Source organism: Pelmatolapia mariae, linkage group LG16_19 (genome assembly GCF_036321145.2).
Source record: "Pelmatolapia mariae isolate MD_Pm_ZW linkage group LG16_19, Pm_UMD_F_2, whole genome shotgun sequence".
NCBI lineage: Eukaryota > Metazoa > Chordata > Actinopteri > Cichliformes > Cichlidae > Pelmatolapia > Pelmatolapia mariae.
This window is the reverse complement of record NC_086241.1, coordinates 1,982,685-2,010,486: the sequence shown is the minus strand read 5'-3', so window position 1 is coordinate 2,010,486 and position 27,802 is coordinate 1,982,685. Positions and strand designations below refer to the sequence as shown.

Below are 27,802 nucleotides of genomic sequence, written 5' to 3'. Positions count from 1 at the left end.
AATAACATTTATTAATTACTGACTTTTATTTAATTTAAAAAAGATTACTTGTAAATGTTACATTGAGTTCTACTGAAGCATTTCCATGATCTGTCTCTTGCACAGGTTAACATTAGGCACACAATAATGCAGACATCATTTTGCATTTCTAGCAACTGTTCAAATACAAAACAGAGAAGAACGATTCAGAGAGAGAGAGTGGGGAGGAAGAACCCTAAAACTGCACTGAAAGCAGCGTAGCCAGGAAAATACATCAAAACTGGAATTCAGCCCAACTGTTCCCACGTGAGGGTCAACAGCTGATTTCTCAGGTCCCTGTGTCGTGCGTTACATTAAAGAAAACAAAATCAATTTTCACGTACAGACCACGATACCCTGGATTGCAAAAGCCATCAAGAGCTAATTTATGTCATTCCCTCGCACATTCACCGAAAGTACAAAACGCGCTACCAGAAAATCCGAAAAATAGTCAACGTGCCTGAAAATAGAGCTCTCGCTTCTTGACACTCGAATGTTCCCCGTGTATAAATGACTGAATACCAGATTTTTTTAAAATACGATTTCTATAAAGTTGTAAAAAACCCAAATTTGCCCATTCTTTCTGATTCATCAAGGATCTGCAGTCATTTAATATTTGGTCTTTCCTAAAAAAAAGAAGAAAAAAAACACATTAGGAGCGAGTGGGCGGAGCACAACACCTCCTCAAACTTCAGTGGCAGAAACAGCAATTTTACAAATACAGCAATTAAAATAAAGATACTAAACTGCCCTTTGTCCGAGTCAGGGCCACAGCCTTCAAAGCTTATGTACAGCTTATGGCACAGGAAGGGCAACTGCTATGGGTCCTCACTGCTGTTTTACCAGAGAGAGAATAATTGAGACAAAAGGTTTTACTTATTGCACGAAAAATATTCAGTTCAAGGGTTTGCGTCACAGAAAGCTTTGGATCAGGGGAATGAATCCTTTGGTTGGGCATCTTTCTGTTTTGGTCAGTCCCACATAATGCTCAGGGGGGCTTCTTTTAATTTATATATGGAAATCTGTGATATGAGTGCAGGAAATCTCTGCAGAACAAAGCTTGAGAATCAATGCACACTGCAATGTGTTGAGAAATGGCAATTTATCACATGTGCAGCCTCATCAAAACATACAGTGGCACTACAGGTCAACGCTCCCCGTTCGAAAAGGTTTTTGACCCTTTGAATAGCTCGACATGAATGGGAACAACGTTTGTGTTTGTACGCTGACACGTGACAAGTCACAGGACCTGTTCAATGGCACATAGAATGGATACAAATGGGGTTTTACAATAAATCAAGCACATTACATTTGACTTTGCAGCTGTCCACCTTTTTTCTGAGAAAAAAAATATATAGAAAATAATACAACATACAATCAAATACATTTTCAGGTCATCCTCTTTTTGTTATGCAGAGGTGAAAGCAAGTGCAGTATTCACGTTCATCAGAGAACAAAATCCGACAGGCTGACCCCAAAAGACCTCGGGGTCATCTCAAATTTGAAGCCATCTTTTTAAAGCTAGAGCTGCTCAAACGCAGATGAGTCGAGATCTGTGGAGCTCGTCACAAACGTCTCTAATTTACCGTACAGACAGAACAATCATTGTCAACATCACCATTGGTATATAGAAGTCTGTTGTGCACTAACAAGATTTGCACCAGCGTCAACTCTTCGCACCAGGTTCACAAAACACCAGTGAAACATTTTAATAATTTTCTGTGGCATGCAACCCAGATTAGGGCTTTCTATGCCAAAAAAACCAAACAAACAATGTGGTGCGTGGTTACATCTGTACCTGTGCCTTAGGAAATTTGATAAGAACAAAAAGCCAAATAACTGCACATTTTTGGGCTCAGAGGGGAAACTGGTGTGACGGCTTTTGAGTCCAGAGTTTTGGGGGAGGGTGATGGTTTGATGTTTAGTCGCCGCCAGACTGAGCGCTCAACGACAGCAGTGGAGACTTCACTATGGCGATGTGGGTACCGACACCTCCAGCAGGCGGTTGTTCTTGCGCTTGCAGGACACGCTGTTGCCGTTCTTCGGGCTGCTCTGGATGAACTTCACGCATACTTTGTCCTGCTTAAACTGCACCAGGAACCTGCCACACAGAAAACATCAGCCACGTCACAAAACATCGACGGCGCAGAAGAAATATCACCTTTCTCAGCGCGACTGCTCTTACTCATCCGAGATGTCAACTTTAAGTTTCTCCCGGTCTGCGGCGGTCGCCCCGATGCGATGGAGCTTGGTGATGATTTCAATAAGGTGCTCACTGCTGAGCAAGAAATCTCCTTTGACAGCTGAAGCCGAACCCTGCAGTAGAAGAAAGTCACATATTAAGATCTTTTAATAAACTTTGGTGTCTCGTCTGGCCTTACAGGAACGGTCCGTCACTTAGAGACATTTTTATTCGCTTCCCGCCGAGCTAAATGAGAAGCTCAGTGCCTGAATAACTTTGGCTTCAACGAGCCAGAGCACAACGGCTTCATAATTCTACTCAACTACACGATCGTGTCTCTTCTCACCTCTTTGAGTTTGAGAGCAAAGAAGCCGTCTTTCTGCGTGCTGACCGACACGCTAGTGACGTCTGGCAGAGGAATGCTGGCCTTCACCTGGCCCGTTTTCTGGTCCGCCAGGACAAAGTTCTTCTTGGTCAGCAGGAAGATCCGTGGCGTTCCCTGCAAACATGCAAGCTAACATTTTAGCCCTCTATCATTTCCCCTCTATCGGGGGGAAAACTACATGTTTTTTTAAATGCATTTTTAAATGTTTGTGAGCTCCAAACTCAGAGCTACAACATAGCAGACCTGTCCAGAAATGTCTGATATCTGCTGGAAGAAAAATGCTGTCAGTTGTTATGATGTCAAAAAACATCAGCTCAAAGTGTAAGGTGTTGAAATATACATCAAAACAACAAACGGCGGCTCTGCTTCACTGTGGAAAATTGCAGAAAATCTCTAAACACACAAAGTCGCTGTGTAATCACACTTCCTGTTTTAGGTTTTCCAGCTTGCATACAAACTAAATGGGCTGTAAATACTGTGGTGTGTGTGTGCGCATTTTCTGACCTTGCCATTCGCCCTGTTAATCTTGTTGACCACGTCGGCCAGCAGGACCTTCTCGTCCACAGCACTGTTGAGTTTCTGATATTTGGGGTTCTTGCTGATCTCCAGGTAATCTCCTTTGAAAGGCTGACTCACACTGACACACAATACAGGAAAACAAGACTCCACTTTACACTGATCATGTGACTAGACGTTGCTTTTATCGTCCTATAAAATGAAAAGGGGCACTTGATGGCAGTGATGTTCAGCTACCTGCTTGGGTAGAGCGCCTTTTTATCCTTGAAGATCTCACTTGCTTCTAGCTTTTCCTCATACACTGCCTTCTTCTCCTCGGTGAACTGGTCCCTGTATTTCTTGCACTGAACAAGAGACAAATTCATTCAGTTATATTCTGATGTATATGCAGTTATTATAGTATGTGAAGAAATGCAAAGACAAAACATGGTTCTTTAATATGGCTGAATGTGGTCGGTTTTTGTGACCAACCCTCCAGTGATGGAAGATTTTCCGGAGCTCTGTGTGGACTCCATCCAGGAAGCCGTACGGCCTGGCCGGCCACTTTTTGTCTATGGGTGACATGGAAGGCATGTTGCTCTTCAAGCCCAGGAAGTATTTCTGTATCTGGACACACACAGACAAGAAAATCATCTTTGGTTTCTTAATATCATGTTAAACTTTAACATTAAAAAAGAAAAATCCAACTTACAATTCGCTGGATGGTAAAGTCGTAGATCTTTTTGCCGGCATTTGCCCTGAAGAATTTCCTGTACTCTCTGCGGACCTATAACGGCACCAAAAGATCCGATGAAATCAATGAACTCAGTCAGTTCTTAATTCTTATCTGTGTGTGTATTTGGAAAGAAAAGGAGGCACACCGACAGGAGGACGACAGTGCAACACAAACAGCACACTGAAAAGAACATCTGACGTTTGGTTAGTGACAAACAACGACACGAAAACTGCAACTCCAGTCTGCTGGACGTTGACATTTACTTTACTTGAAAGGATGTGATGGTTACAACAAACAGTCTGACCTTAATTCTACAAACTGAGGTGGAAATGGGTGCACTGTGATGCACGAGGTGCTTGGTTAACATGATGAAAAATAAAAAAACAATATTAGGACTGCAATAAATGGTGTATGGACAAGTTTACTTCAACAACCAGCAACAGGGACAAGGACACACACACCTAGAGAGAAAGAGAGAAACTCTGCTGGATAGAAAAAAGTGCTCGTTTATGGGTTAGTGTGACAGATGCAGAGAAAAGAAGATACGAGCGAGTCAGACACCGCTGCGTGACATCTGCAACATTAAAAGCCTCAAAGGAGGAAAGAAAGGTCCAATCCTCAATCTTCCATTTAAACTGGATTTTTCTTAACTATTTGTCTTATATACATTGCATTAAAAAAAATTACAAAATGCAAGAAGTGTCACGAGGACAGCGCCTGGATAATGACAGAGAAGATCCCTGAGGAGGATGAGGAAAGTCAGGGGTGTCGAGTAGGTGGCAGACTTGTTGATGGCTGCGCCGTGGGGCTGGGAGGTACCTTGAGTCCCTGCCAGTAGGCCCAAATCAAAGCGACAGCGTGCTTACGCCTGGCCTCTTCCTTCAGTCTCCTGAGCTCCCTGCGAGCCTGTTCGGGGGTGGGAGGGAAGAGACAGAGAGTAGGAACAAATGAAGCAGGAGAAGATGAGAGGGAGAGGAGGTAGACACCGTTTTGCCTGAGGTCAGCAACATCAAATGCGCACACACACTGCACACAAGCACAGTGTGATCACTGAGAGACTGTAAAATTACAGCTCTGCTTCTCCAGCCTCCAGAAACCAATATGGAACTGTGGGTCATGGAAGCATTTATCTGGGGAACTTCTGGAAGGCAAACAGAGCTGGTGCTTTGACAACTTTGAGTGCAAAAGGAGAAAAAAAGTCACATCTCAGGCGGTCAGAGGATCCAAACTCATCCTTCTAAAAAACAGCACAACAATGCAAAAACTACACATGCGCTAGCTACACAGGAAGTCATGCAGAGGCAGCAGGCAGCATGCGGTGTGAAGCATGGACCTTGGAGGAAGAAGCTGAAAACAATGCCAGGATAGGACACATCAGTCCCTGATGTGATGTATGGAGACTAGACGCCTACGTTTCACTGACTAGTACTCACAGTGGAAAAATGACAGCACTGCAAAGGCAGGTTCAGATGAAAATAACCATTCTGGTCACATGGGTAAGACTGCTGTGCTTTAGCAGCCAGCAGTCTGCCTCTGAGAGACTCCATAATAAGATGTCTTACATACAACTTAAGTGTTTGGAAAGAGTCGAGCAGACCGATGGACACGTTATGGACGAGGTGGGTGTGGGATTGATGGAGGGCGGCAAGTCAGAGTCACGGCAAATCAAATCAACAGGCTTCCCAAATACCTTGGTGCCCTGCCAGCCGGCCCAAATGACCGATACGGCATGTTTATTCCTCGCCTCCTCCTTCAGCTGACGCAGCTCTCTCCGGGCCTAATGAGAAGCGGTGGCAGTTGTGGGTGAAGTTAATTTCAGTGGCAATCAAAACACAATTGTCCGAAAACAGGGGACAGCAGAGGCGACACAGCAGGGGCAAAAAGGCGGATAAACAAAGACGAACAACAAGAAAACGTGCGAATGAGGAGACTCTCCCCATAATGAGGCTGTGTGTGGTCAGCTTTAAAAGAATATTGTATGAAATGATGCAATATTAAAGTCCAGCAAGAAAGTTCAATTATCTTCAGCGTCAAAGGTGCAAACTAACAAAGAGCCAGAACCACAGTTTAGATTTAAGACACTAAAGTCTTAATGCTTTGAGCCTGGCATGCTGTAATTTAGTATAATAACAACCTCCAAGAATATTCGATATCACAGAGGTTGTTACATTCTGACAGGATAATGGTATACTGCATGCCAGCTGAGCTTTAAGAGCTTCCTGCTGCACATCATCACATCGATTAATAAGAAGCTTCTTGACTTTAACCAGAGTAAAAACCACAATCATAATCAGATGTGTGGCAACATGTACATTCCTTACTTCCAGCATATGTTTGCAGCATATGCTGGAAGTAATTTTAGATTACAGCAGAGGTGTGACACACTGGACAGAAAGTGTAAAACACCTGAGCCGCACGTCGCAGCCACGATCGGCACAGTTTACTACGGTGGATTAAGCGTGTTAGTTTGGGAACTCGAGATAATCCCACATTTAAGAGCCACACAACAGAAAACGGGAAAAATGAACAGTCGGGCTCGTTAATCTGGCCGAGGTTCATTCAGCAGGGGTGCTACTCTATTAGGCAGTTTCGTGGTGAGAATAGCATAGGATGGGACAAGACGTGATGAACAGGGATGGCAGCTGGGACAGCAACACACTATCGCTGGGTGGAAATACCTTGGTTCCCTGCCAGTATGCCCAAATTACTGTCACAGCGTGTTTATTCCGCGCTTCTTGTTTCAGACGTCTCAGCTCCAGCCGTGCCTGGTGGATGTGGTGGGCGTTAGGTAAGACAAGTTAAAGATGTGAAGAGGAGAAAAAAATCGAGACGGGAAAGTTGAAAAAGGAGCAGGGGAGAAAAGATAAGTGGGAGCTGTGTGATCAGCACAAGAAGCAGGATTAAAGGAAAACAGCAGCAATAACATTAAAGGATAGTTTGTTAAAGAACAGCCGTCTTGCAATACTGTGGTGCCTTTAGGCAAGAACACAGCGAACAGTAAAAAACCAAAGGGTTTGAAGCGATACTGACAAGTGTTCAGGAGCAGGCTTCTCCTGCAGAAGCCATCAAGGTACAGTAAACACCTCGCTCTTTGATATCAGTACCTGGGTGCCGTGCCAGAACGCTGCGATGGTGGTCACTGCCTCCTCGCATCTCTTCTGATATTTCAGCTCTCTCAGAAGTTTGCGGGCCTGGTAGAAACATGCAGACACTTTCATTTTCTTCCACACGATTGCTGCTACACTTTTTTCAATGAACAGAGTGAATTCAAAGACAGATGCACACCTGCCACCCTCTGGTGTACGACTGAACCACAGTGGTAGCACTCTTGATGTTCCGGTACTTCTTTTGTTGCTGTGAGATGGAAAAGTGTCGTTATGCATCGGTGAGTATGGTTTTTAATCCGCTTTGTATTTTGGTGTAATTAAAGGGTCTCACAGCGTATCGGCGGTACCAAGCTGCCACCACTATCTGGCTCTTCTTCATCAACAGGAAGTGCGTGCGGCACTTCCAGCCTCTGTAGATCTTCTGAATGAGTGTGGCAAGGTCTTGGAGACATTGCTTTCTCTTCTCCTCCAAGAAAAAGAGCTGCGGGAAGAGGAGAAAATTAAGAGCTCCTGACGAGCACCTGGGAAACTGTGTGAACGCTGGATGTTATCAACATCATCAAATTATCTCCAGGAAGGTAAAATGTCAGGGAAAGTCAGTTTACTCTGAGGGGAAAAAGGTTATGAGTTTGATTTTTTTAGGGGGGGGGGGTTTCTAAACTGAGGAAGCACCAATTTCTCAATGACAAGAACAAAGTGCAGGTGGGAAAAAAAGTTTACTGCTCCAGGAAGACAATAAAAATGACCTTTTGATAATCGACTTATGAGATGAGACCGCATCATTTATTGCACTGGTGTGAGGAAGTCACTGCTTTACCTTCAGGAACACTGGGCCTGTCGACATAACGCCACATATGGAAGTTTCTGGGTTTGTTCAGATATCCACAGAGCTTGACTAATACCTACGTCGCGACTTGTATTCTATTTTCTGTATAGATAAAAAATGGTGCCAGTTAAGCTAAAGGTGTGACTACAGTGATTAAGGAGCAAAATAAATATGCTCGAACTCTGTTTCAGTGATTTTGAAGCTGTAGATATGTAAAGCAGATAAGCTGATCAGATAGAAAAAGCAATTATAGAAAAATTCTCCCAGCGTGAGATCATGTTATTCCAGGCTCTGTTTGGCCTTTTGCTGGTGGGGGAGAAAGTCCATCCAAACGCTGCGGGCCCGAGCAGCTGAAGAGTCTGCAAGCGCAGAGTAAAGAAGCCTGTTTCCCATGTTATATGGGACAGCTAAGTGAAACCATGTGTTCTCAGAGTGGTGGTTACAAGCTAATTGTTGAAGTGGGGGCTCCAAGCAAAGCCCACCCTGCTTTACAAACATCTAACTGTGAGAAAGCAAAGCAGCTGAGCACACCGGCTTCAACCATTCGACTCTAAAACAGCCTAATCTGCAGGAATACCGAGCAGCTGTCAAAAAAGAAATGCTTTGCCAGGTTAGAGAGTGTATTTTACCGTTCTTGGGTTTCTGATGAAGATCTTGGAGCGGCCATAAGCGATCTCTTCTGCTGGAATCTGGAGGTCGGCCATCAGCACCTCCACTCCTTCCCTGTGGGAAGTCAGAAAAGTCAAGAGGGTCATACACTACACGAGCGCAGATATATGCAGTTTTCACAGGGTTGCAGTGCAGTCCCACCCTTACTGCTTCCATAGGAATTAAGAGGGTAAGTCGCAGGCGTGCGCTGCTAATCAAACGCACTTGATTAAAATAACAACTCTTTAAAATCAGGTTGTGTCAGTTCGAGCTTTCAGGTGTGTGTGTCAACAAAATCTTCCCAGGAGTGGACGTTCCAGCAAGTTCACCCCGGGGTCAGGTTGTGCAATGCTCAGAGAAAAGGCTTTGCAGGCCTCAGCATGCTAACCTGTGAAGTTCATCACAGTACAATTAGAAAGAGACTGAACAAGTATGGCTTGTTTGGAACGATTGCCTCTTCTTTTTAAAAAAAAGAAGAAACAGGGCAGCACAGCTCATGTTTGCAAAGGTTCAACCTGTGCCAGGACGTCTGAACAGGGCAGCCGTTTGGTCGTAAAGCACAGCACCATGTTCAGCACATATCAGAACAAACAGCTCATAGCAACTGTCAGTGTGGCCTGGAGGGGTGATGATCTGGGCACCTCGCAGTCACCGAGTCGACCATGAACTCCTCTAAATACCAAAGTGTTGTAGTGCAAGTGTGAGGGCATCTGTCACTCAGCTAAAGCTTGGATCACCAACAGCAATAAAAGGGGCTAAAACCAGAAAATGAAATGAACGAAGGCGCTGCAACGATCCGGTTAAAGTCCAGACGTCAACGTGATGGGAGCTGCGCGTGAATAAACACCTGCAAACATCTGTTCCTAAAAGTTTTCATTCAGAAGTAAACACGCTTCTTAGATCAGAGGTTAAATGTCTTAAAAACTTAAGGTGTAGTCGTCTTGTGTTTAGGATCTTATGACTACCGTGACCTGCACAGACAAAGGTGAGTGGACCAAAATTACACCACAACAATGTGAGACTGATTAAAACCACACAGAAAACAATTGCTTCAAGTTCTTGCTGATGAAGGTGATTGCACATGATGCTGAATCATGGGGTGTACTTAGTTTTTCACAGGACTCTTTTTCACCTGACAGAAACAGCAGAAGGATTTGGATTCATGGAATAACAGAAGACAGCGCCGAGGATGGAGTTTGAGAAACGATGGAAACCACGATGAAAGCAACAGCCAGAGAGACTAAGAAGAAAACTAAAACCACACAAAGCTGATACAAAGATGCTGAAACATCAGGAGCCAGATGTGCGAGACGGCAGATAGAAATCAGTGACTTCACCAGCAGAGAGGACGAAACCTGCAAGTCTGGCCGAGTCGAGGAGACAGATAAGGATGGAACGTCTGGGCATGTTGTGGTTCACAAACAATGTTTCATTTCCTTCAAACAAAGCGGCCTCGCTGTGACGACATGCACCTAAAACATCTCTGCTAACATGCTGTTTTTATAGAACATGACCGAACCAGCCAAACCTTTTTACCCTGGAATCGCAGTCTCATGTCTTTAGTTAACTTGCATGTGAATCCATGCATATGCACACAGTGGGGATGGGAATGCATGAAAACAGCTGGGAAAAAAGGAGGGAACCAGTTTCCTTATCCTTAGATCTACACATACCAAACTCAGCCAAAAGTGTTGCTTCATAGCTCAGAGTTTTAGACCACTTTCTCTATTTAAATATACAGATCATACGGTCTGCTGGGTAAACTGCTGTCAAGCTCCCCTAATTATTTTCCCTTTTGCCTCTTTCTGTGTCATCCGAGTACTTTCTAGCAACGGCTGTTTCACATTCACACAGCCACACCTGGGAGTGGACCGCTCTAGCCACAGTCTATTAGTGCTGGTCACACACTCTCCACTGGGAGCAGAGTCAAGTTTAGTGCCTTAGCTAAAGACACCTGGGAGCATTTCTCATTTTCCACACTCACATTTTCACACTGAAAACTTGAAGGGATTTGCTCTGGCAAGCTTCCAGGGCCAAGACCTCTTTTTTCCCCCTAATCAACTATTCCCTAATGTCACCACTTCAGGGTATAAACAACAATTACCTTGCAGGACCCTTCCAATGCGGCCAGGTCCTTTTGCAGAGCATTTTGTAGCGCTCCAAGCAGGGCTCGTAGGGCTGGCGGAAGGCATAGCCTGCTCTTCGCACACGGACGTTCTCCATCAGGCCCAGGTAGCGCACCTGATGGCAGACCAGCGAGTCGGTGAAGATATGGGATGCCTTCTTATCATTGGGCTTGATGCAGCTGGAAATCAAAAAATAAGTTGCAGATATTAGGCTGGTGCGTAGAGCCGGCTGCAGTAACAGCAGCAGCTCTTAAGCTCTTTTATAGATTAATAGACAGTGCTAGACGGTGAAAGTAACAGCAGGCCGGCTGAATCTGGACTATTTGAAAATTATTTCAAAGCAAACTTTGAGAGAATCACAAATAGCACGTGCTCTTTCTGTGTAATCGATATGATCAGATTTACCGGATGTAGTTTGGGTTCTTGGTCTGCAGGTTCCTCATCAGCGTGCCCACTGAAGCTCTGAACTGGAATCCAGCAGTTGGGGGTCTCTTCAGGTTGACTTTGGCTGGGTTGCCTTCAGGAAACAGCTGTTTGATGAGGCTGTGGTTGGCTTTGTACATGGCCTGTGACAGGTCCCGGTACAGAAGGTCATTGTTCTTATCCACAAAGCCCTCGACACGATACAGCACCTGGACACACAGAGGGAAAAGAGCCATTCACAAAAAGGGATTTTCATACACAAGTTGAACAAAGTGGCTAACTCTTTTCTGTGTAATTACACTTTGATTTTATCCTATGGCAGAATTTCACTCTGTCCCATGCAAAAATTTATAATATTACATAATTTGCCCACATTAATCTCCATATCAATTTGTTAACATGTCTTTTTTAACATATCCATCAGCTGTTATTGTTGCTGCCTCGGGTACCTTGCCGGCGTAGTGCTGGATGCGGAAGCAGTTGTGCGGCAGGCTGTGGTCGTTGAGGAACTTTGAGTTCTTGTTCAGCCGACTCTCAAAGTGCTGGTGGTCCGCACAGATGGTGTTCAGTTTGTCCAGGAAGGTCTCATCAGTGACCGTCCCCGGCCTCAGACACTCCTCATCCAGCATGGCCAAGATGCCGTTTTGATTCTGGCACAAACAAAAGGAGGTTTAGGGTCAAACTTCTGAAGGGTTCAATGTAGAAACGTATTATTCTGTCATGATTCATTCGTTTCACAGTGCTGAACAATCTGATTCACCTGTTCACAACAGCTCGGATAATCATCCCATTTTGCTAAGACAACGTCAGACTTAAAATCAGCTTTAATGATGAACTGATTTTCAATAACAACACCGATCATAAGGTTACACGGGTTGTTTACGCCACCTCTGGAGTCACAGAACGGGAGAAATCACTCCAGATTTAACCAAAATTAGCGCTTCTCAGTTATTCGAGAGAAACATAATAAGTGTGGAGAACATCAAAAGCCAAGAACAGACACAGGACTTACGTTCTCAATCAGGTCACAGATGATGGCATTGTTAAAATATTCAATGTTGGTCCACTCGATGCCCTGTAACAAATGCATAAGCAGAGGTATTACAGACATTTGCGTACATTTTAGAAACTGATATATGCTGCATGTGGGAGAGCTCAGCACTGCACGTGCATTTTCAGCATGCACCTCACTCTCATCTATCGCCTTTACCAAGTATTCATGTGCTGCGGTTACAGAGACACATGTTGCAGCACTTAATATTTACATGTGCGTAATGAGAACAAATGCTCCGGGAAGGAAAAAACAAAGAGACTTCGGTTGGTCACAGATCTTGTTTCTTTCATCTTGAACTCGAGTGCATTTATTGAAAATTATTTAATCAGGATAAACTGATGCGTTTCCATCAGTTCTGAAGCCATAATTGTCCTCGGTGCTTTGATGTTATGTCCTACAGGCTCCGTCTCCCTCACGTCAAGGCCAGAGTCCCTTTGGAGACTCAAAGGAGGAACACTTTCAATCTTGCCCTCTCAGAAAGGTTCACTGGGCCTTGAAAAAACAATTTAGCAGCCATCAACTTCATAGCTACTAACGGCTTGGTAACATAGGTCGGGGTAAGCAATTGGACAGATATTTTGGAGGGGGGAGGGGGCGGATGCACAGGAGGCATAGCTTAAACTGACGGGTGGCTGGCCACATTCCTGATTGGTAATCCTCCCTTCTTGCTCCAGCACTGCGGTATTTTCCCATGCAGTATACTGGAGAGAGGCCAGGAGTGGAATATCATTGGTGGTGGTGTTAGTAGGAAAGTGGCGTGGGGGTCACTACCGCTGCACTCAAACACAGAGCTCGGAAAACAAACAGAGCCTAAAGGCCCGCAGCGGGGAGTGTTTACTCTCGCCAGAGCGGAAGACCATTTCCGTCCCCAAGAATCCACAGAGGGAAGATGTGAAGGGAATAAATGAAGAGGGTTTTCATGACAGAGACACGCGTGAAGTAATAATGCGTCTGGTCAAAGGGCGAGGCTTGTAGAGCTTAAACAGATGAGCGACAAGCTCAAGTTGAGCTCATGCTGCAATAATAAGCCGTCAGTGCAACAAAGGTGTGCAGAGCGCCGACACGCAGAGTGATGCAGATTCTGCACAGCTGTGCTGGTCAGATCCCAGAGTTCACCATTCACACACTTACCTCTCTGACATACTCTTCCTGCTCCTCACGCAGGGTCAGCTCGATGAAGATCTGCTGCAGTTTCTCGTTGCAGTAGTTGATGATGAACTGCTCAAAGCTGTTGTCCTGTGGGTGTAGCACCAGGAGGATAAAAACAGTCAGACCCTGCTTCTGTTAATGTGTTGGTTCATCTGCATTTCAGAGGATTCCTGCCACTAACGGTCTGTGCAGTCTGCTGAGTGGCTTAATAATAGGTTAGAAGAAGGTAGGACAGGTGGAACATCTACATATCCGGATAAATATCCAACATCCAGCTGTTTGTAAGTACTACACTTCAGGAATCTATGTCTGAAGGATCATCTTATCTTTCATTGTATTAAAAGCTTATCTGTCAAATCTGCTTCAGCTTCTTCTTCTCTTGGCTAACTGAGACTCATCCTTCATATCCATTTCCACTGGATTTGTCTGTTCAATTCACTTTTCCAAGCTAATTTCCTGTTGTGTTTTATTAAAAAGTATGGTTGCACCTGCGCATCCTGGAAGTGAATTCATATCCTCAACAGCTGCACAGCTGCTTTTAGAAAACATTCTCAGAAAATGAAGAAAGCACGACTGTAACCCAGCATCACTCGATGTCGCTGCGCGCACTGACACTTTTTACTCTTCTGCAGCTTGAAAGGCCGTACCTCTGAAATGACACCAGTGATAATAAGTTTGAACAGCAGCTCGTTCCTTCTGTCTGAGGATTTGCTAACTCATTCTCCGACCGAGCACACACCTAATCAATCTGGACGTTGAACAATGGATACCAGGAAGGGTTGTAATAATACCAGATAATGACAAATTCTTATCAGAACACGTTCCTGTGAACTGTCTTGGATTAGATTTCATTAAACATTGATGGAGCGTTGACTATATAACGGCCTCGACCACTTTTAATCCCCACAGCATTCACTTATTATTGTCGTCAATCATGACGGTGTTTAGTGGTGAGTCATGCTTCTTGGCACACTGGGTTAGGTTAACATTTAATTGCTACGGTTAGAGGTTCAAAGCCAGTTTAGTCCAACAGCTCGGAGTAGAGGACAAACCAAGGTTCTCAGTGACCAGGAAACAGGATCCACACGTACAAGTGGATCACTTTTTTTTAAATTTCCTTTTACTGAGAAACGAAAAGGTTGTCTTCTCACACACAACACACACACACACACACACACACAGTCTGGTTTGCTATCCTCGTGGGGACATCCCATTGACATAATGCTTTCCCTAGCCCCTTACCCTAACCCTAACCATTAAAAATGAATGCCTAACCCTAACCCTTACCCTAAACCTAACCATAACCTAATTGTAACCCTGACAGTAAAACCGCATTTTGAGTGTGAAAATTGCTTTCAACCCCGAGGGGACCTGGATTTTGGTCCCCACGGTGCAGAAAGCGCCCACCAGGATAGTAAAAGTCAGATTTTGGTCCCCACCAGGATAGTACGAACCCGTACACACACACACACACACACACACACACACGTCGGCTCCAAAGTGGCAGCAGATGCGTGGCTGAAACATGTAAAAGAAACCAAAACTATTTTATCTACAGTCGATGTTTTTATGACAAGTGGTTAAAATTCATTCAAGGAAATAACAATAAAAACGCCTTCACGTTCACCGACTTTCGTCACATCGTACTTAATGTGTTACAAAATGAAAACAAAAAAATTGTATTAAAGGATTAAATTATTGTTATTTTTATTACTGTATTTGACTTCTTGACATTTCTCCTTTGTTACATCTGCTCTGTACTGTTTACGTAGAAATTAAAGGTTCAATAAAAAAAACAGTTTTTATTGAACCTTCAGAGAAAAAACTAAAATTAATTATAAATATATTATGAATATATAAATATGTTCTTATTTGCATTTTTTGTGATACATTTGGCATTTTTGTGCATTTTCTGAAAAAAGTTTGTTTCCTTTTAGGAAAAAAAACAAACAAAAAAAATGAGATGAAAATGAGAGCGACTGCTTCCACGTTTGAATAATAAACATTTAGCCAAAATTAACAATGTTGCAAGTCTTCCTCTGAAGCTCAGTAACTGATATGTTATAACATGTTATTTTGTTTAAACTAGAATTTAACACATGATGGTTTTATGATGCTTTTAATATGCTGCGAGCTAAAGTGTCACGATTGTTGGTATGGTCTGTGTCAAATATCAGCATGATATAAATAACTTAAAGTAAATACATTTTCATCTCTCCAAAATAACGATCCATTTTTAAGCTAATAACTTTCTGTTATCCTGTTTAAAAACGGGAGCCAAATAAAGACTCAGTAATCAGCTTTCAGTCTTATTGAAACACCTGATCGTTCGAAGAAAACATTTAATTCTACACTCATTAATATTAATAATAGAAACACCTGTTAGTGCAACAAACAATAAGGCTGAGAGCTTCACATTCTTCACATAACTGTTATACATGTAGGATTTACTGCAGGCCTGCATTGCTGTTAAGTGTACTGATTGAACTGACTTCAGCAGACTGTGTGACTTTGGCTTGTCCAGCCTCCTTTCAGCCGTGTGGCTCTGCTGCACACGAGGAGCCCTGAATCATCTTTAACAGGGAGGTGAATTAAGGAGTTTAGATCACAGCATGCTCGCGGCCACAGCAAACAGGTGCAGGTGTTACTTACTCCATTCTGGTGACCCAGACACCACAACAACGAGAGGAAGGACTCGATAGTGAGTGGGGTGAACGAACAGGGATAGGAACAAGACATGAACCGGGGGGGGGGGGGGGGGGGGGGGGGGGGTGGCATCGTGCATCAGAACAAAGAAACTTTTAATGCCGTCATTCTGTTTACAGTGTGTTCAAACTCTGTGTCACATGTTTACATGCATTGCTGTCTATGTGGCGTTTGGTGCATTACTTTGTATACAGTTAGCATAAATGGAGCCATCTATTCTCGTCTCGCTGTAATATGTGATGTTAATGCTGAGAATCGTCGTATTCATGTTGTACGACGTGCAGAGTGTGGTGAGCAGTGCGCTGATGTAAAGGCAATTTTGAGATTTTGAGAATTGAAACCACTTTTCCACAAAAATAATTTCAACCCCAGGAGCAACAACAAAAACTGAACTAATTTGATCTCAGTGTGGTTTTATCAGCTCTACGTTTCTGCCGATAGGCTCCAAGCAGGTACCAAAACATGCACGCAAACAGCCGAGGGCAAAATTCTTTTCCTTGTAATAAAAATGTTTGGGTGGTCCGACTGTGTCCTTGTGGCCTGTCAGGACAAAAAAAGGCTGGTCTGAGCTGCTATTTGTCTTACCTCAAATATCTCAAAGCCATAGATGTCCAGGACACCCATGACCTTGTGCCGAGCTTTAGTTTGTGCCTGCAGGGACACAATATTGGTACCATTAGGAATAAAGTACAGCAGTGGAGTTTTGTCAGTCTAAATAAATAAATTAAAAAGAGAAATACAAAGATGCCTGACATCGCTTACTTGTATGCTTTCATTGATTCTGGTAACCAGCCAGCTAAACAAGCGACTGTAGAGATTTTTGGCAAGGGCGTCTCGGGCATAGTAGGCCTGTGGATGAAGACACTGTTAATGATGAAGCGACAATAAAGCGAACCAGCAGAATCGGCAGTGATTCATTTTATTACATATCTGCAGATTTTAACTAACCTTGTTCCTTAAAAAAAGCTATTGTGGCTACACTGATTCAAAGGAAACCGCCGGCAGAGAGCAGAGCCCATACATGAACAGAAATATGAGTTTTATAAAGTCAGGTTAATACTCTAAACGCTTTCCTCGTCTGTTCTGGGCACACAGGACCCATGTTTGCAGCATTAATGTTATATGAAGAGTCTGAATGAACCCACTAACCTCGAAAATATGACCTACATTTGAATTTCCAGGAGGAATACTGCCCATCTATAATGCAGACGTTTTCATGTAGAAGTGGCACGGATCAGAGTCGGCAGCCAGTAAAGCAAGTCAAGGGGAAGAAATGGCCCTTTGGTTTTTATGCACTATGATCCCGTGTGTGTGTGTGCGCACGTGTAATAAGCAGGTGAAAGTGGTGAAAGAGATGCAAGTCTGTCTCTGACCTGCGCCACATTCAGTGTAGTGGAGACTTTCTCCATTTTAGCCTCTACTGTGCGGTAGCTGAACGCCCTCTCCAGCACCGACTGCTCGATCCCCAGCAGCTCACACATCTCCTTCAAATCTGCAAAGTAGCCACAGAAAACGGATTAAGACACAAAGAAAATGCTTGTGCAGACATCAGGTCTCACCTTGTGATGGTTCTTATTCTACATTTGATTCGAATCAGAGGGTAACGTTATAAGGAAGCTGTAAGGAGGAAGAATCAACCCTCGTAACCTCCTCAGCATTTGTGTTTTATTCCCGACAATGAGGTGTTCCCACCGGCAGAGTCAAGGGAAAAGCAAAAAACAGGACTCATCTGAATAACACGTTGCAGCTGATTATTAACAATGCAGTCTTTGATTCAAATGTGGAAAAAAAAAAAAAGAGGAAAGCATGGTTGTCCAAGAGTCACTGAGGGAAAAATGCAAATGAATGATTTCCCTAAAAAGAGCAGCTGTGAGAATGAAACTCTTGTCACGCAAATCATAACACACAAATATTGTTTGAGGACCACAAGCTGCCAACAGGGGACGGTGACTCTAGACCAGGCCCAGTGAGCAGTGGGTCAAAAGGGTTAAATGAAAGGAAAAAATATTCACAATAACTCCTCTGAATAAAACAAAACAACAATCATAGTGTAAAATATGTCAGATGAAGGCGTAGCAGCATCAAGCCCACCATTTTTGTCCTTGACGCGGCTCTCGTCGGTGCCGTTGCAGCGCGACTCTGGCTTGAACTCTATGTTGCCGAGCTTCAGCACAGCTGCCACCAGCTCCAGCACCGACTGCACCTCATCCTCCATGAAGCCCACGATCTGCATGGCGTTCTGGAAGAGGGCGAGAAGAGGGAAAAGACAGAAACAACGTCACTAAGGCACTGATGTTCCTGCAACTTGGTGCAGAGGGGAGCGCCTACAAACATCACACATAACGTCCTGACGGCTGACAGGTAAAGTGAATCGCACTGATTATATCTTCATCATGGCCTCTGTTAGTGGGCGGGATGTGTCAGAGAGAGGGGGAACATTTTGTCCTTAAAATTTGATGTTAGAAGCAGGAATAATTTTCAAGCATAAGGATTTGAGAGCGTTTGATAGAACTGGGTCAGCTCTTGTGGGGTGTTCCTGATCTGCAGGGGGCAGTGATCCAGTGATAGGGTCGTGGGTGGCCAAGACTCCCTTATGGTCAGCCTTTACTCCCACAGCAGCTCTTCAGTCCAAATCAACGGATGAGCTCAAACTGCAGAAAACGTTCATGCTGGTTCTGATAGGAAGGTGAGAATACACAGAGCATCACAGTTTGCTGTGTCTGGAGCTGCAGACCTGACAGGGTCTCCATGCTGACCATTGTCTGCTGCTGAAAGCACCAACAATGGACATATGACCATCAGACCAGGACCACAGAGCGATGGAAGAAGGTGGGCTGGTCTGATGAAACACATGGATGGCTGGGTGCTTGTTCATCACTTACCTGGGGAACATCTGGTACATCAGGATGCATTATGGGAAGAAGGCCAGCCAGCGGGGGCAGTTTAATGCTTTGAGCAATGTTTTGCTGGGAAACCTTGTGTCCTGCATCCATGTGAATGTTACTTTGACACGTACCATCTACCTAAGCATTGTTGCACATCATCTACACCCTTTCATGGAAACAGTGCTCCCTGATGGCTGTGGGCTCTCCAGCAGGATAATGTGCCACAAATCAGAAATGGTTCAGGAATGGTTTGAGCGACTTGACCTCTGAATTCCCAGATCTCAATCCAGTCGAGCCATGTGCTGGACCGACACGTGGAGGCCCCGCCTCATAGCATACAGGACTTACAGGATCTACATCTGGGTCCAGATACAACACACCTTCAGGGGCGGCGTCCATACCTCGATGAGTCAGGAGGACCAACACAATACTAGGCAGGTGCTGATAATGTTGTGCCTGGTTGGTGTATATCACTGCTCTGTGAGCACCGTGATCAGTGCTCTCACAATGAGTTTATTAAAAAGCTAGACACATTTAGCGCTGAAGTCTTCTCACTGGTTTGTGGGATCCACTCAAACTTGTATACACTATACAAAAGCAAAATCCTATCAAACATATCAGCACAATCTATCATAACACCTGAAATCATGTATTTGAATATTTAAATCTCTTTAACAGAATCCCGGTCCATCATATTACAGTCAAACTTCCTCTTCCTGGATCACAAACACAGAGCGGTGAACGGTGACGAATGATGATGGAGAATTCATGAATCCAAAACATTTAATCAAACATCAACAAATAAACATTTAAGAAAAGAAAGCTCCGTGCGGTGGGGTCATTGTGTGGAGGGAACGTCGTCTTGTGCTTCCTGTGGTGAAACGCAGCTGCAGCAGGAACAGCGTTAAAAACTCTGTGGGAGTCGATGAGAAGCAGGATGTGAGGAGGGGGAAACGAGTACAGTAGAGTGTGACAGAGCAGACTGTAGGGGCTTATACAGTAGCTGAGCAAAGCATGCTGAAACAGGCCTAATGACACAGCACAGGAGATAGCAGAGAGCTTCTTCCAGACACAACATCCTCTGTGTTACCATCAATAAGGCTGAGAAGACCCACACCGCAAAGACAAAATAGCACATATTTGTGCAGAGCTTCAATAAGAGGAAACAGCTCTCTTTTCTCCCGTGGGTTTCTCTGTTAATGTTTCTGGAGTTTTTCCTGTGTTTAATCAATACAAACCAGTCTTTAATCCACCTTCAAGATCAAAGTTCACCTGGTTTTGCAACAGGTGGGAGGGCCGCTGGCGTGAAGTGTTTACACAGCCAGCAATACTGACGCTAATGCACGTTTGTTCGTTTGTTCTGTCGTGGAGATAACAGGACAATCAGACCGCCTCCTCGCTCTGCTGCGCCACACCGAGTTAACAGAAATCCTGTAGAGAGGAAAGTCTGTGCCAAACGTCACGAGGGTGAGGCGCAGCTTCGGGGCTCCACCAGTCATACAGACGCGTATATGCGCTTTACTCACTCTGACTGTCCTGAAGTTAGCCGCATCATCCAGCCCGTTGACCACAGCAGAGTCCAGGCTCAGGTAGTTGTACTTGCTAAAGTCCCGGTCCAGCTTTAGCTTCCCTGTGACACACAAACCATGTGGTTGTCATTTAAACTCTTCATGCAGCGTACCTACACTCCTGCCAGCTGCCCCATAAAATCCAACACAGCTCTGTGAGCCGATAGAAGATGCTGAATTCAATTCCCGTTTAAAGAAACGCATACAACTGATGGTGTTGCCTTAGAAATTTTAGAAAAATGTGTCTAACCCCTGGGGTATTGCCCTCCTTCAGTTCTTACACGGTGTATTCAAACACTGAGCTACTGCTGTGAACATTATGCTGGAAGATCAGGTTGCCCTCTTTAAAGGCCGCCTGTCATTTAGTAGAGAAATCTATTCCTCTTCTGGGTGCATGTGTCAGATTTCATTCATAGCAGTATTAACAACAGCTAGAGCGAGCCTCAGTGATGTGTGCGCTCTGGAGTCAATGACCATTATATTGTTCTCCTTTGTGAAGAACATTAAACAATGGCCCCTCGCAGCAGAAACGCAAACAGAGCGAGTGGGTTTCACTCTCAGTCTTTGTTCTCGTGGTGTTTATTAGGCAGGAAGGGTGACTTATTAATGCGTTAGCCATGTGTTCATGCAGCTGCATGAGGGGGGGGGGGGTAAAAGATTGGCACATTTAGAAAGTATACACACGGTAAACTTAACAGTAAGCAGAACACCCGTCGATGGGCAGGCCTATTTTTTTAATTCATACTGCGAGCATCCAGAGACGTGCACATTCTGAGGCCTTTTCCCCGATTCTCAAAGTGGCATTTATCTCAGATCCAAGATCCCGACAGCTCTCCGTTCCTGTCCAGGCCACCGTTCGACCAGCTTTTCCAGCAGTTTTACTCACTGAGCGTGTCGTCTGAGGCTCCAGACAGAAGCTGATAAAAGACGTGGAAGTTCCTCTCTCCTCTCGGCTGCTTCACCACACGTGACTTCTCTAGCAGATCTAAAAAAAGAAAGAAAGAAAAAACAAAAGGAAACAATGACACACAAAGACAAACCAGAAGCCTGCACAGGAAATCCTTCTGCTGCCACTCTCAGGTGTCCCCCAGTAGTAAATATCGAGCCGAGCCCACCTCAGGAATTAAAGCTGCCCGGTCTGTATTTACAGAGCTCGACTGGGATCCTTTTTTCAGTCTCCAAGGTGACCAAACCAATATTGGTAATTATCTCTGTGTGCAAACACCACAGGAAGAAACCCCACGAACGATATCAGACGTCAGCCCTTTCTCCTGGGCTGGAACCAAGTGCACCTGATTAAAGAGGGACCCATCGTCCTCTCACCACATCAGGAGGAGTGCGATTTAATTAAAGCCCGACTGTGCTGCTCAGCAACATCACAGGCTGAATAAGCATTCAATTTGTCTATTTTTAAAAAACAGCTTATTTTAGGAAACTTGAAGAGTTTATGTTGTACTCAAGTGAACAGTCTGGGGAAACAAACTGACCAAAAATCAGAAGGAAATAAAAACTGCTTTTGGCAATTTTCAGCACTTAAGGCTGTTTAAACACTGACTCACAGATCTGTGGTCGTGGATCCACTGCAAGCACCAAACTAGAGGCCGCTGCAGACCCGGGCTGTCGGGGTTAGCAGCGGATTTTGCCCAACGTGAATTTGTGACACCCACCGGCCACGAATCACGTAAGTGGCTCCGTGAGAGCTTGCACATCAATAATACAACATCCACCACTGAGTGGCTGTCAGCAGCAATACAGAGCTGTGATTAAAGATACAGACAGGACAAGACAAGCCACTGAAAACCCGTTCCTCCATCACAGACAGACACAGAGGGAGGGCAGCGAACAGCATCTTTTTACCCTAAGTGACCTGAGCACAGCCACGTCCAGCCACACTCATTACTCAGCTTTACTTTGAAGAGAAGGAAGGATTCCACTTTCTGCTGCAAAGCCTCCTGAACAGCGTTTATTTAATGCTCCCTCAGCCTCAGATAAGCAAACACACATTAAAGCATCAGTGCGGGAACAATATTGTGTTATGCTGTGACTAAAGGCATGCCAAAAATGTCTCCCCACTATCATTACCAACGCTACTGAGAACTGCCTTCTCATAAATTATAACCAGCTATTCTCGGCCGTAGGAAGCAGCGAAGGCTCCGAGGATGTACGTCTAAAACATAATGAGCAGAGACGAATCCATCCAGGCCTGCCCTGGAAGAGCAGCCGTGTAGCTAGCCAGCTCGGTCACATGTCAGCAGCTGCTTTTCACAGACCATCTTTGTGTCTGACTGACTCAGCGAGCAGACAGAGGTTCATTTGTGCCTCGGCCGTCAGCTTCTGTCTTTGTTTCTGTGACCTCTGCCGGGGAAACCAGCACAGACAAAACAATGTGAACAGAGGCGAGATCAAACCAAAACACTGCCAAGGAGCCGAGGGGAGAAAGACGGAGGCTGGAATGACGGCGTTTTGGGAGGAATGTGATTTACAAATATTTAAAATATCAATCGGGGGGGGAAAAAAAAAGCTTTCTTTCCATTTTATTACTCACAGTTACTGATGACTCCGCCCAGGGGATCTCCTTTGAAGTCAAACTCAATGTCCATGTACTTTCCCTGAGGGTCAAAGAGCAGCAGTTAGACGGAAACTTACACTTTGTGTCTTTTATTGCCATTGCTTATTTTTAAAAACGTCATATAGATTCAGTCGGTCGGAGAAGTGTAAGGACTCCAGCCAGCGATCCTCACACCTAAAGATAACAGGGAGGCATGACCTCTTTTTAAAAAAAATGACATTCAGGCCTTTTTTCTGACTCTCTCTGAAACCTGGAAGTTGAGACAGAGAGTCCTGTGTTTGGGCTTTTTCCCCCTCCTCTGATGTATTAATAGCAGACAGCTCCTCTGAACAGGCCAAGCTCTGCTGGTAAATGGGTTTTAGCCAAACTCAATAAGCCTGCTGCACTCAGCAAAATGAAGAGCCAGCTTGACTTATAGTTTTCTGATCAACCGATGGCGCTCTGATGAGCTGATATCTGGTGAGAGGGCCTGAGGTTGCTGCGAAGGTTAGCTAAATATAAACAGATCAGGGTCATAATCCGTTATAATGCTCACCGCTACAACTGCATGTCCGTGCACCGGCATCTGCTGCCATCTAAAAGTAGGCGGATGATTAAAAACCGTGTGCACAGTGACACAAAAACTGGGACACGACAGGTACGTTGGCAGTTAGCCTGCGAGCTGGCACACGCTGGGAGAATCGTTTTCTTTTACAATAATCGAGCGCTCAGGCACAAGAAGGAAAACAAAGTTCAGTCCTGGGGGGGTGGGGTGTTACTGAAATAGACTTTTTTTGGATGGACTGCCAGCTGCTAAGATGAAGTGACTTTTCTCTTTGAAGAAACTGCAGCTAACTAAACATTCATGTTAGAAACATTTAGAAATGAACAGCAATGGAAATCACAGGCGCTCCAAGGAGATCAGACGTCCCCAAAATACTGAACCGGGCAGTTTGAGGAAAACAAAGGCAATAAAAAGTAAAAACCATCTCTTTTTACACCGCCTGGATAAAACCAGATTCTGGATATCTGTGTGTGTGTGTGTCCAAGGACCAAAGCAGCTACTGAATCACCCTTATGACGCCAGACCTATGTTAGAGATAGGCATTAAATTTCTCCTGCTTTTCCAACAATCGGATTCAGAGAGATACGAGACGCAGAGGAATGGGCGGCCTCGTCCTGCACGCTTTATGTAAAGAGCATTTCCTGAGGCATGTGCACATGTACTATATCAAATGTGCAAAGCCTGCTCAGACTGAGGGGGCGTGTGGACCGGTCTACTGGGAAGATCCAGGGCCTCAGATTACATGGGAACACAGGGAGGACACCACAAAGAAATATCACCTGTATTTGAAAAAACATATTGACACGATAGTCAAACTATGCATGAAAACACGTTCAGGTACTGGAGTAATGTTGCCATATAAGACACAAACAGTATAACCACACAGGACATGCACACAAAGTATTCAAGAAACAAAAGCATTCTGAAAAAAGGTGGAAAAATGTGTGTGACTCATTAGTAAAGACATCATCTTTCCAAACGACACAAGCTGATTCTGCATACTTACAAATCTGGAAGAGTTGTCATTTCTTACAGTTTTGGCATTTCCAAAAGCTGAAGAGAGGGAAAAAAAAGGAAAAATCAGACACAAATAATTAAACTAATGGATTCGGAAAGCATTACAAATAATGCAAAACTTGTGCAAATAACCTCAGAGTAAAGTTACCGCCGATGCATTACAGAGAGGCCATTAAGAATATTCAAAACCTTCATAATGATCCCTAACCTCGTGCCCGAGTCCAGCTAGCTGTCAATCATACATGGCCTGGATGTCAAAGCCATTTGTACTGATGAAGCCCCATAATTCTGGGTGGATTAAGCAAAGCACCAGGGCTCTCCAGGCTTAGGGCGGGCTGAACCTTGATGTCACGCCATGTTCAAAAAGTGCCTCAATACGGGCTCCTGCTTGTAAATAAACGTAACTAAAGGGTTCATTAAATATTCATTTTTGACAGAAACAACTTTGTGTTTCATGCACAATCAGGCCTTTCAGAACATCTCCCTGCTACAACGACCTTTCCATTGGCTTCACACCACATTTCTACATAAAGATGCCATTAACGTGTCACGCATCACAGCGCTATTAGCATAACTGCTTAATTGCTGATAACAGCTGATTAATGTGCGTTTAAGTCGGCGGTTACTGTGAATGTGTGGGCTGCTAGTCTGGCACAATGGCAGCCAGAGGGAGAGGAGGACGGGGAAGGAGAGGGCTGGAGGAAGATAAAGAGACGTAAATGAAAAGAAACCGAGGGTGACAAAGAATGAAACCAACACATATCGTGTCGCAGAGTGGGAGCGTGACGGATCCGTCGTGTTTAGCAGCGTGACTCTGTTCCCTTTCCCCCTTCTCAGTGTTAGGGCAATTAGATTGACGTGAGCTAAACTCTTGCAGATGTGCAGGGTTTTCTGCAGCAACCCGGGCATACAGCTTCATCATTCATGGGCATTTCCTGTCCACTGCCCCCAATTAAAATACAGCTGTTTGCGTGCCAGAACTGAGCTGTGGGAATGAGTGTGTGTGTGTGTGTGTGTGTGTGTGTGTAGCATCCCGTTTAGCTAAGAAAATAAAAGAGTGTATTATACAGTATTTATAAGATCCCTAAAGTTATTTTGCGGATGAGTTAACTTGTCTGTGATTACATTTTCCATGGTTATATAATCATCTGTGTTTACGGATTAGCTAAGCGAGCTAAAAGAAATGTTTTGTAGGTTGTGTGACTAACTGCCAGGAGCTTTGCATTTGCATTTTTGTTTTGGTGTATTCTGCATTTGGAAATCAAGCCAAAATATCAAAGACCATCATTAAACGCTCTCATACAGCGGGCAGCAGTTTGCAGTGTATTTACAGTCGGGCTGCAAATATCCTGCACAGTCTTCTCGTTTCCTAAACGCCGAGTAAAGAAAGCTGCTTTTCTCAGCTGCACTTTGAAGATCTCTTGAATTAGAGCAGCTCTGGCAACCCCTCAACACACATCCACCCTCCAAACGTGAACTTCAGACAACCCAGCTCCTGAATTGGGACGCAGCTTGGGCATCTTCACTCACCCTCCAGCACGGGATTGGACTGCAGCAGCTGTTCCTTGACCTTATTCACCTCGTGGCCCTTCCCACACACCGCTGCCACATACGACATTACCAGCTTACTGGCCTCTGAAACACACACACACACACAAAGATAAATATAATGTGATTCACATGACTGAGGGACAAGTGCAGAGATGTCTACCCGTTTCACCATCCCCTATAAAAATCCCCCTTACATCATCTCCCCCGACAGCCATCAGAGCAGGGTGTGGATCGTTTGTTAGGGTGCAGAGCAGAGGAGGAGGTTCCATTATAAAGACTTGCTTTGTTAAATTACATGATGACCAGAATTGCATCACATTATCATCATTCATACTATGATTACATTGAAAGCCAGGGGAAAGCACGGGAATAAAACTTTCTGTGGAGCTGAAAGTGATTTAAAAATGCTCCAGCACAGCGTGCTGCAACTAAGACACGTTTGCCCAAAAATAATTTTCTGCTTGGCTCAAAAAGCTACATGTCCTGTCTGAACAAGCGACAAGCCTCGTTGGACGACGGCTGGCATCAGGATCGTCTCTCCTGACCAGAGAGAGGACGGTGACCCAGAACCGGCGATGCGTGCGGCGTGCCAGGCAAGGACAGGAAAGACCTTCAGAGCAGTCGTCGGTACAGATTCCTGATTAGTCTGGCAAACAGCTCGGGACATGCTTGTACTTTTATCTAAACGTAGGCAAAAACGTTTGAGTTACAAACTGAGGACTTTAATCCTCACGTTGTTATCTCTCAGGTTAGGAAAGTAAACTTACTCCGTCTGCAGACAATAAAAACTGTTATGTCTCCTGCACACTGAGATGGCATCTGATAATAATTTTGGTCACATCCCCTTTATAGAAGCCACAGAGAGAGCCTGACAAAAGAAACCCCTATCACACTTTAATGTCAATGACCCATATCGATAGGGTTGGTTTTGATGGCCTCATTTCACTGCAGGGCTTCGGGGCTGATGAGATTACCGAAATCCAAATTTATCTCCGACTTGGCTGCAGAAACAGCTCCTCGGAGTCGTTTTTTCTTTTCCCTCCAACAACCAGGAGAGGTTTGGAGTTGGAATAAAGCCTGGTGCATCCTACAGAACAGAACACGATCGGTCTGACTGCACTGTGCCCCCCGTGGTGGACGCCACTGATGCATCTTCTGCAACTTCTTAGCTTTAATAATAATGTATTTAAATATCAACTTAAAGCTGAACTTCACCAGTTAACCTTGTAAAGCCTAAAACATTCGAAGATATTTTATTTAAACTTGTGTTTATTGAACCTTCTGATAAATTCAAAAAAAAAAAGTTTTCATTTTTGTGCAATTTGTTGCTTAAACATGTGGTGTTCAGTTTATTCAGGTTTTTAGGAGGGTGATGTAGGATGATGGAGAGGTCTAAAAGGCCCTCAAAAATACGACACACTGGGCAGTACAGGGTTAAAATATCATGGATCAGTTCTGACGGCGAGCTGACAAATAAAGTACAGCTTTAGAAAAATGAAAACATAACAGTCTGAGGTTATTAAGGTTGTTTTGCACAGCCTTATAAATGCATGTAGGAATTTTGTACAGCTTACTCGGGCTGCTGCTACGTCTCACCGAGCCAGAACGTTCTTCGAGACAACGTTGGCCGTGTGAACAGGTCAGAGTTTGAATTCAAAGTATGAATGAATGTCTGCAGCAGCACTCCCAGAGCCAACACACAGTCAGATACATACTGCTGTTACCTGTGACGCAGCACTGCACAGGAAATACCATTCCTCTTGTGTTTCTGTACAGTATGTGAAACTGCTCCAGAACATGGATACACCATCAT

The 27,802-nt window shown here is 44.4% G+C and overlaps 1 protein-coding gene across 5 annotated transcripts in view; it reads right to left on the bottom strand.

The window, feature by feature from the left end:
- Positions 1–27,802, bottom strand: part of myo1b (myosin IB) — a 52,576-nt gene continuing 24,774 nt past the window's right edge. Inside the window, exons 5-32 of one of the 5 annotated variants that reach the window (XM_063496697.1) lie at positions 25,969–26,073; positions 24,428–24,474; positions 22,854–22,917; positions 21,195–21,293; positions 20,267–20,370; positions 17,947–18,094; positions 17,229–17,347; positions 16,618–16,704; positions 16,441–16,506; positions 13,132–13,236; positions 11,959–12,021; positions 11,396–11,596; positions 10,929–11,155; positions 10,502–10,702; positions 8,379–8,472; positions 7,255–7,404; positions 7,102–7,170; positions 6,921–7,007; positions 6,495–6,581; positions 5,507–5,593; positions 4,636–4,722; positions 3,793–3,867; positions 3,573–3,707; positions 3,339–3,445; positions 3,090–3,222; positions 2,547–2,699; positions 2,204–2,334; positions 1–2,119 (exon numbers count right to left, since the gene is read on the bottom strand). In XM_063496697.1, coding sequence (XP_063352767.1) covers positions 1,987–2,119; positions 2,204–2,334; positions 2,547–2,699; positions 3,090–3,222; positions 3,339–3,445; positions 3,573–3,707; positions 3,793–3,867; positions 4,636–4,722; positions 5,507–5,593; positions 6,495–6,581; positions 6,921–7,007; positions 7,102–7,170; positions 7,255–7,404; positions 8,379–8,472; positions 10,502–10,702; positions 10,929–11,155; positions 11,396–11,596; positions 11,959–12,021; positions 13,132–13,236; positions 16,441–16,506; positions 16,618–16,704; positions 17,229–17,347; positions 17,947–18,094; positions 20,267–20,370; positions 21,195–21,293; positions 22,854–22,917; positions 24,428–24,474; positions 25,969–26,073 — 3,164 coding nt within the window. In that variant the 3' untranslated portion in view covers positions 1–1,986. The remainder of the gene's footprint in view (positions 2,120–2,203; positions 2,335–2,546; positions 2,700–3,089; positions 3,223–3,338; positions 3,446–3,572; positions 3,708–3,792; positions 3,868–4,635; positions 4,723–5,506; positions 5,594–6,494; positions 6,582–6,920; positions 7,008–7,101; positions 7,171–7,254; positions 7,405–8,378; positions 8,473–10,501; positions 10,703–10,928; positions 11,156–11,395; positions 11,597–11,958; positions 12,022–13,131; positions 13,237–16,440; positions 16,507–16,617; positions 16,705–17,228; positions 17,348–17,946; positions 18,095–20,266; positions 20,371–21,194; positions 21,294–22,853; positions 22,918–24,427; positions 24,475–25,968; positions 26,074–27,802) is intronic. The other 4 variants (XM_063496698.1, XM_063496699.1, XM_063496702.1 and 1 more) reach the window with 4 other exon arrangements.